The sequence below is a fragment of the Populus euphratica genome, unplaced genomic scaffold (genome assembly GCF_000495115.2).
Source record: "Populus euphratica unplaced genomic scaffold, PopEup_1.0 scaffold1188.1, whole genome shotgun sequence".
NCBI lineage: Eukaryota > Viridiplantae > Streptophyta > Magnoliopsida > Malpighiales > Salicaceae > Populus > Populus euphratica.
Genome location: NW_011501042.1, coordinates 40,420 through 49,558, shown reverse-complemented (window position 1 = coordinate 49,558; position 9,139 = coordinate 40,420). Strand labels below are relative to the sequence as shown.

Here is a 9,139-nt window from a genome sequence, read left to right as displayed (position 1 = left end):
TTTGCAATAGCTAAATCAATATATTGTTTGTTTTAAGTTTGTTAATTATTAGCTAATGAAAAGTTATTTAAATTATGCATGAATTTTTATTTGAACCATGTATTTTAAGATACTTGAACTATGTATGAATTTTTATTTGAATCATGTATTTTAAGGTGATTGAGCTATTTATGAATTTTTATTTGAATCATGAATTTTTTTAATGTAGTTTAAAATTCTTTACAATTTTATGATTTTACGATCCAATTTTATTTTGTATTTTCCGTACCGTGTTAAAATCACGATTTTAACAACCTTGTTACATACCGAAATTCATTAAAAATTATCTATTAAAGTTTTTGGTTAATTTTTTAAATATTTAAAAGGTTTAGAAATGAATTAAAGTAATATTTTTTATTTTTTAAAATTTATTTTTAATATCAGTATATTAAAATAATCTAAAAATTAATTTAAAATAATAAAAAATTTAAATTTAAAAAAAAATATAATTTGATTGGTGATCATCACGCTTTTATTTTTATTTTTTTTACTAAACGGAATAAAACTGTGTTTGGGCACTATAGGTACGAGCCCACGAACATAACATGACTGTTGAGCCACCATGGGCTAACCAGCCTCCAAGCAGGAGGGAAATGACGATTCCCCAATAAAGGCGGGAAATCACCAACCTCAAAACTCCTAATATAAATAAAAAATAAAAAGCCCACATAAATAGATTACCGAACCTGCCCTCGACCCCTTCATTTTGCTGCTTTCAAAATTCGCTTCCAAAAATCCACGACACGCACTTCCCTCTCTCTAAAAATTTAGAAACCCCCGATCTAAGAGAAAGAGAAGAACATATTTCACATGGCGAAACCGTCGAAGAAACGAACGTCGTCGGATGAGGCGATGTCATCGGAGGAAGAGCCACTCAACGAGCAGATCAACGAAGAGGAAGACGAGGAGGAGATAGAGGAGGTGGCTCGCTCAGTTGACTCCGATGACGATGAGGCCGTTGGAGATGCTGAAGGTGATGAAGGCGAGGATGCTGATGAAGTAATTTACCGTTTTTCCATTCTAAATTGTTGATAGTTTGTTGTGTGTTTGGATCTAGTTAGGGTTTTGGTGTTTTTAAGGAGCTTTGTTGGTTTAACACTGGTTTGATACTGAGAAATTTGTAGACTGAATAGACACGAAACTTGAAAATTTGTTAAATTAGGCTTCGAAAAGAGGGAGGTACTGAGAAATTAGCGACGTAATGTGTTGCCGTGCTGAACGAAGGGGTGATTCTGCATTTTTGCTGTGATAATGTACTGTTTGATGGGTCTCGGTGGAAACTGAAGAAAGAAAGTGAGTAGGGGAACTGGTAGTTATGGTTTTTGTTTGGTGGATGCTTAAATGTTCATAAAAAAGCTTAATTTAGCTACGTAGACTCACATGGATTGTTTTGGCCAGGCCTTTTTTTGTAGGGTTTCCTTGATTTGACGATGGCCTTTTGGGCTTTGATTGTTCTGAAATTATTGTGAACCGTGTTGGTTTGCTTTTGAATTCCTCTGCGGGTGTTTTGGTGTATGCTTTCAATGTGACGTGTATTTGTACCGAGTTTGCTGACCTTTGATTTTTTTTTTTTTGCATATTTTTTGATATTTTTCTTTGCATAATTTGAACTGTAGGAAGGAACCAGCAATGAAATTAGCAAGCGTGAAAAGGAGAGACTCAAAGAAATGCAAAAATTGAAGAAACATAAGATTCAGGAGATATTGGATCAACAAAATGCTGCTATAGATGCTGATATAGTATGTTTGGTTTTCAAGAATGGCTTCTGCAATGTGTTGCTTGTAGAATATGAAAAAGATGTTGGGCAAGTTTACTGAAGTTGGTTTAATTGCAGAATAACAAGGGGAAGGGACGCTTGAAATATTTACTGCAGCAAACTGAGTTGTTTGCTCACTTTGCTAAACATGATCAATCAGCATCCCAGAAGAAGGCTAAGGGAAGGTTTGACTGTTATTTGTTTGAAGATCCCTTTCTAAAGAAATTGAATACTGTAGTTGCTTGATTATACTTTTGCCGACAATTCCTCTAGCAAAAATAAGTTTATGTTGTTAATTGCTTGTTGGAAACTTTTCCATTTTTGATTATCAAGTATCAACTGTGCATGACTCAATTAGTTGTTTCTTAATAAGATTGATGATTTTTTTCAGAAACTTTTATTGTGAGGGCTTTTTGAAAATCATAGTAAGCTAGGTTTTTTTATGTCAGACCAAGTAGCACAGGATGGGCTGCGAACACATTTTCTTGCCTTCATAGTTAATAAAAGGCTAGGATGTGAGGTGAAGGGCATGCATCAATATGTAGCAGACAATGATCTTCATTCATTGTCTTGCTAGATTACTAAGATACAGGATTTTATTAATTGTATTCTTATCAAGCTCAGCAAAGCTGGTTTAATGTGCTTTTCATGCTTAATTCAATTTTTCATGCAACTCATGTAGGAGCTTGATTTGACCGAACCACTTCTATATTCTGAATTTACTATGTGTGCTTGTTGGTAAGGCTAAAAGTACTGGTCATGTTCAGTGCATCTAACTGCAATTTACTTTGGTTTCATAATTTATTCTAGGGGTCGACATGCCTCAAAAGTAACTGAAGAGGAGGAAGATGAAGAATACCTGAAGGAGGAAGAGGATGGTTTATCAGGAAACACACGGCTGGTGGCACAACCATCTTGTAATGTCCTTATATATGTACTCTTCTGATGCATGCATGCACGCACATGCATCTCCCTGACTGACTGTTATATTAAGTGTAGAATTGTATATTTTTTTGCTATTAATTTGGATCCAAATACTATCTCTTTGCTGTTTGCATGCACACACGTTTGATGTATCATGAATCAGTGCATTTACAGATTCACTTATATTTATTTATACTGTTTTTCTACTGTCATCCTTTTTTAGCAGGCTCATTGATATTTCTTACCTATTCCATTTTTGTCGAAGCTAACCAGAGATTTGATCCTATAAACCTAATGATCATCCTTAGCTTTACATGTACACAAATTAATGCTAGTTGAAGAATAGCATGCATTGTTATTGATGTTTGCCTGGCTTGTCACATATCCTCATTACACTGAAATACATACATTTGATGTGATTGTTTTGGGTTAGCCTGATTTTGGAGGCTAAGATTCATTTTTATTCTTTCTTCTGCAGGTATTCAGGGAAAGATGAGGGATTACCAACTTGCTGGATTGAACTGGCTTATAAGGCTGTATGAGAATGGTATAAATGGAATCCTTGCAGATGAAATGGTACGCGCAAAACAAGAAATGGTCTTGGCATTATTTTAGTTTAAAAGTGCACTGGTTTTTGTCCTCTTGAGTTTCAGGTGATTTATGTGCTATTAAACACATCTTCATTTTGCAATCCAGGGTCTTGGCAAAACCTTACAAACAATCTCTTTATTGGGCTACCTGCATGAATTTAGAGGAATCACTGGTCCTCATATGGTGGTTGCTCCAAAATCTACACTTGGTAACTGGATGAATGAAATTCGTCGTTTTTGTCCAGTTTTACGTGCTATCAAGTTTCTTGGCAATCCTGATGAAAGAGTAAGTTGCATTAAGTATGGTTTAGTGATATTTTTTTGCTGCATGATTTTCTTTTTAGAAAAAAAAATCTCAATGCACGCATTGATGTATAATTCTTTACTGTATGCGTTTTTTCATGCTGTATTTTTTTCTCAGAAACATATACGTGAGGAGTTACTGGTTGCTGGGAAATTTGATGTCTGCGTTACGAGTTTTGAAATGGCCATCAAAGAGAAGTCTATCTTACGTCGCTTCAGTTGGCGGTATATTATCATTGATGAAGCTCATCGGATTAAGAATGAAAATTCTCTCCTTTCAAAAACAATGAGGCTTTATAACACCAATTACCGCCTCCTCATTACTGGCACTCCACTTCAGGTATATGCTTGGATCTTTAATGACATGAAAAGTTACCAAGTTGGGATGCATGGGTACTTGTAGAAAAACTGATCTGTATATGTAATATCTGTACATTTGATCTGAAAGAGGTTGGCTGTGATGCTTACCGTAGATTTCTGTAGATTTCTGTAACATCATTGAGTTTGATAAATTGTTTTTGGGCGACATGGGGCTGCACTGAACTTTACTGTATTTGTGTTATCTTTTGGCTGTAAAAGTATAATATTCTTTATAGTTGCTCTTACGAAAATATAATATTTCTTGTATTTTTGATGTGCAGAACAATCTTCATGAACTCTGGGCTCTTCTCAACTTTCTTCTGCCAGAGATTTTTAGCTCAGCTGAAACTTTTGATGAATGGTTTCAAATTTCTGCTGAAAATGACCAGCAGGAAGTTGTTCAACAACTGCACAAGGTAAGCACATTGCCTTCTTAGCATTGAGCCTGAAAAGCTCTCAATTGTTTTTTGTAAAAATATTTGGATTCTAATTATTTTGCCAGAATGAGGTGTCATCTGATATTTTGATTCCATGGATTCTGCATTTATAAGGTCCTTCGGCCATTTCTTCTCCGAAGATTGAAATCAGATGTTGAGAAAGGTTTGCCTCCCAAGAAGGAAACCATACTGAAGGTTGGAATGTCCCAGATGCAGAAACAGTACTACAGGGCCTTACTGCAGAAAGATCTTGAAGTTGTTAATGCTGGTGGAGAACGGAAGCGTCTTTTGAACATAGCAATGCAGCTTCGCAAATGCTGTAATCATCCATATCTTTTCCAGGGTGCTGAGCCTGGCCCACCTTACACTACAGGAGAGCATCTTGTTACCAATGCTGGTAAACTTTGCCTTCGGGTGGATACAATGTTTTTTGGGTTTGTGTTCATAATTTTGGAGCAGAAATCAGTCTTTTGCATTTTTCCTTTTCCAGGTAAGATGGTTTTGTTGGATAAGTTACTACCTAAGCTAAAAGAGAGGGATTCCAGGGTCTTAATTTTTTCACAGGTGAGTTGTTGATAGCTATGGTTGGCTGGATAGCTAAGATTGTTATTCTGTGTACACTAGCATTTGAAATGTCCCTCTGATTATGTTACAGTTCAATTGCTTAATCACTGATCATGCAATTGGTTTTGCATTTAATGCAGATGACGAGGTTGCTTGACATTCTCGAAGACTATTTAATTTTTAGTGGGCACCAGTATTGTCGGATTGATGGGAATACTGGCGGAGAAGATCGTGATGCTTCCATCGATGCCTTTAACAGGCCAGGAAGTGAGAAATTTTGCTTCTTGTTATCAACAAGAGCTGGAGGTCTGGGTATCAATCTTGCTACTGCAGATGTTGTTATTCTTTATGACAGTGACTGGTGAGGCTCTTGCTGTCTCTCTCAGCTGCATCTGCCCCTTTTTTCCTTGTCTTGTCTGGGTTGTTGATGCTGGGGGTTCTTATTGTAGGAACCCACAAGTTGATTTGCAAGCTCAGGACCGTGCCCATAGGATTGGTCAAAAGAAAGAAGTCCAAGTGTTCCGATTTTGCACAGAGGTCTGCATTTGATCTTTGATGTGCTAAGGTAGAAGCTAATCTGTTTTGGTTTTTTCTCTCATTATGGTTGATTGTGAAACAGTATACAATTGAGGAAAAAGTGATTGAGAGGGCTTATAAGAAGCTTGCACTTGATGCTTTAGTGATCCAACAAGGAAGATTAGCAGAGCAGAAAAGTAAGTTACATTTGCATTTTGAGCACTTATCTGTATTTGTGTGCACAACATTTTGACGCCTTTCTCTTTCATACAGCTGTTAATAAAGATGAGCTGCTTCAAATGGTGAGGTTTGGGGCTGAGATGGTTTTCAGCTCAAAGGATAGTACGATTACAGATGAGGACATTGACAGAATCATTGCTAAGGGAGAAGAGGCAACAGCTGAGCTCGATGCCAAGATGAAGAAATTCACTGAAGATGCCATCAAATTTAAAATGGATGACAGTATGTGAATCCATATATTGAATTGTTTTGGCATTTTGTGTATTTATCTGCCTAGTGATTGGAATGTTAGTTTACATGTAATACTTTTGATATTTTATCTGGTTTCTGGCAGATGCTGAATTATATGATTTTGATGATGATAAGGTAGGTGCACTTCTTCCATTTTTCTTATGCATTGGAGGATATTCTGTTTGATCTAAATTTTACCAGTTTAGCTTCGAGGCTTGTTTTCATCACCCTATGATCTCATTGCTTGTATTTTGTTTGAAGGATGAAAACAAGTTCGACTTTGAGAAAATTGTCAGTGAGAACTGGATCGAACCTCCAAAGAGGGAGCGGAAGCGCAAGTAATGCTTCCCTTTGGATTCTTCCACAATCTTTTTGAGTATATTGGTTCAACATTATATGACAAGTGTTTTCTTTTTTGTAATCTTTCCTTCTACCAGTTACTCAGAATCTGAATACTTCAAGCAAACAATGCGTCAAGGTGGTCCGGCAAAACCAAAGGAACCTCGAATTCCTCGCATGCCTCAATTGTAATTGCTTCTGGAACTTGCTGATTTCTCATTGGAATGTATTGGAATTCTGAGATGCCGTGTTTGAATGTTCTTGTCTGCTGTTTTCAGACATGATTTCCAGTTTTTCAACACACAGAGGCTTAGTGAGTTGTATGAAAAAGAAGTACGCTACCTCATGGTGGGTGCTGTCATTGATAATACAAGTTTTAATCTCTTCCCTTATTGCTTAGTTGTGCTTTTTGAGGTACTTGTGCTTCTTACTTATTTGGTTAGTTGTTACAAAATTTCAGCAAGCACATCAAAAGAATCAACTGAAAGATACAATTGATGTGGATGAACCTGAAGGTAATTTATCTCAGTTGCTCTCTGTTTTTTCCTCATGTTGTCTTCTACATCATTTCACTAACTATTTACTGATTATTGGATATTTAGAGACGAGAGATCCATTAACTGCTGAGGAACTGGAAGAAAAAGAACGGCTTTTGGAAGAGGTGAATGGAATGTTTAAATGTTAATTAGATAATAATGGGTCTCCTTACTTACATTTCATCAGTGTAATTTCAGGGATTTTCCTCATGGAGTAGAAGAGACTTCAATACCTTTATTAGGGCTTGTGAAAAATATGGTCGGAATGACTTAAAAAGTATTGCTACTGAACTGGAAGGGAAAACAGAAGAGGAAGTTGAAAGATACGCTAAAGTTTTCAAAGAGCGATACAAAGAGTTAAATGGTAAGTGATCTCATTTTTGGTGGAATGATGTTGATTTAGTGGCTGTGGATGAAGTTCTCCTGGATTGAACTTCATACCTGTTAAAGTGGGGTCATATGGCATATGTATTGTTGGGTGCAAGGGCCCTTGGTAACAGAACTGGAAGCAAATAAAATGTCTGGATATCGCTCATTTGGTTTGTTGTAACCTATTCTCGGAAAGTCTCATCTTTTGTCTACTTGCACTGGTTGTCTGGTCCTGGTTACTTATGTACAAAAAAGTTGGAACTATGCTTGATTATTACTGGTTGCAGATGGGTCTGGTTTTGGTCATGTTTATTATGTTGGATAACTTGAATTTTATTGTTTATTGGACCTTTAAAAAATTTCACCGTCATTCATTTCTCTCTCTAATGGTGGCATACGTGCAGATTATGATAGGATCATTAAGAACATTGAAAGAGGGGAGGCCAGAATTTCTCGTAAAGATGAGATCATGAAAGCAATTGGGAAGAAATTGGATCGTTACAAGAATCCTTGGCTTGAATTGAAGATCCAGTATGGTCAGAACAAAGGGAAATTGTACAATGAAGAATGTGATCGTTTCATGGTGCATTTTTTTTTAATCATTTACTGTAAAGCCATACCAATAGCTTATTCATTTTCTTGAATGTTGAACATCCTATGATTTAAATGGCTGTTTTTGCAATTCATAGATGTGCATGGTTCACAAGCTTGGGTATGGGAACTGGGATGAGCTGAAAGTGGCTTTCCGTACATCACCTTTGTTTCGTTTTGATTGGTTTGTAAAGTCTCGGACAACTCAAGAACTTGCAAGGCGATGTGATACGTTAATTCGGTTGGTGGAGAAGGAAAACCAAGAACATGATGAGAGGGAGAGACAGGCTCGTAAAGAAAAGAAGCTTGCCAAGGTTCTATTTTATGATCCTCATTAGCCCAGTTTTACCCATCATTCCCACACTCTTGCACATGAGTTATCATTTATTGTCTTGTTTTTAAAACTCATCATGTTGGATTGCATGATGTACATGGTTGGATTATCTTTAATCATTTATGCTGACCAACTTTTTTATTGCCATCATACACAGCAGAGCATGACCCTGTCGAAGCGGTCAATGGGAAGAACTGAGAGCCCTCCTTCCCAAAAGAAGCGGAAGCAGTTGTCAATGGATGATTACCTAACCACAGTAAGTTTCAATCCACATTTAATTCCTTTTTTTTTTTTTTTGTTATTTTGTTTTTTGTGAGAGGTGCTGCTGAATGGATGGAAAGGGTAGCTGTAGCTGATTTGTGTATTTTTTTCTATTGTTTGCAGGGAAAAAGGAAGAAGTAATCCTGAGTATATATTATAGGATTTCGTGAGGGGGTACAAATCTCAACTATATTATTCTAGTAAAAGTAGTAGTATCATGGTGAGTACCCTTGTTGCTGTTAATCAGTGATCCCATGGTCTTGCTTGTGGAGAGGGCCAGCATTAGATTTCGAGATGTGTAAAATGTGAGAGTCTACTCTTGAACTATTATTATATTTATTGCAGTGGATGTTAGGAAGTTAAATGGATTTATTGGGTGAACAGTTTAGATTTCCCTAACCATAGATGGATCTGCTGTCAGAGAGAGATGTTTGATGTGTTGATCTGAGTTTTGAAGCTGCAAAGGGTTCATGCACTTGTCAGGACACGCTTGTAGAAACCTACAGTGGTGTCTTGTCTTGTTCATGAGAGATGGATAGAACAGAGAGCAGTCTTCGTGAATGCCCTGTTCTTACTGCTAACCCAAGTTCCCAAACGTTCTGGGATCCGACACCTTTAGCAGTGTGTAGAATCTGTATCCGTTACCCAGGCGGGTGAGTTCAAAGAACACGTGTTTAAGATTACTTAAAGTTAGAACAGTTGCCGCAAGGTCTAGCAGTGAGCAGGATTTCGCCAGTCTTTTCTTTGAT

The 9,139-nt window shown here is 36.9% G+C and overlaps 1 protein-coding gene across 2 annotated transcripts; it reads left to right on the top strand.

The window, feature by feature from the left end:
* The first annotated feature begins 723 nt into the window (after positions 1–723).
* Positions 724–8,831, top strand: LOC105117133 (putative chromatin-remodeling complex ATPase chain). 2 transcript variants are annotated; one of them, XM_011014692.1, is made up of 25 exons: positions 724–1,038; positions 1,656–1,778; positions 1,874–1,980; positions 2,606–2,712; positions 3,198–3,295; positions 3,416–3,595; positions 3,731–3,952; positions 4,254–4,388; positions 4,524–4,806; positions 4,900–4,973; positions 5,114–5,334; positions 5,423–5,510; positions 5,593–5,686; positions 5,763–5,951; positions 6,064–6,095; positions 6,222–6,298; positions 6,398–6,487; positions 6,578–6,647; positions 6,760–6,814; positions 6,902–6,960; positions 7,034–7,199; positions 7,609–7,787; positions 7,894–8,109; positions 8,290–8,385; positions 8,514–8,794. In XM_011014692.1, the coding sequence occupies exons 1-25, from the start codon at positions 850–852 to the stop codon at positions 8,529–8,531; spliced, it is 3,168 nt and encodes a 1,055-aa protein (XP_011012994.1). In that variant the 5' UTR covers positions 724–849; the 3' UTR covers positions 8,532–8,794. The 2 variants fall into 2 exon arrangements, with proteins under 2 accessions (XP_011012994.1, XP_011012993.1); XM_011014691.1 differs by having other exon boundaries at positions 725–1,038; positions 8,287–8,385; positions 8,514–8,831.
* The last annotated feature ends 308 nt before the right edge of the window (positions 8,832–9,139 follow it).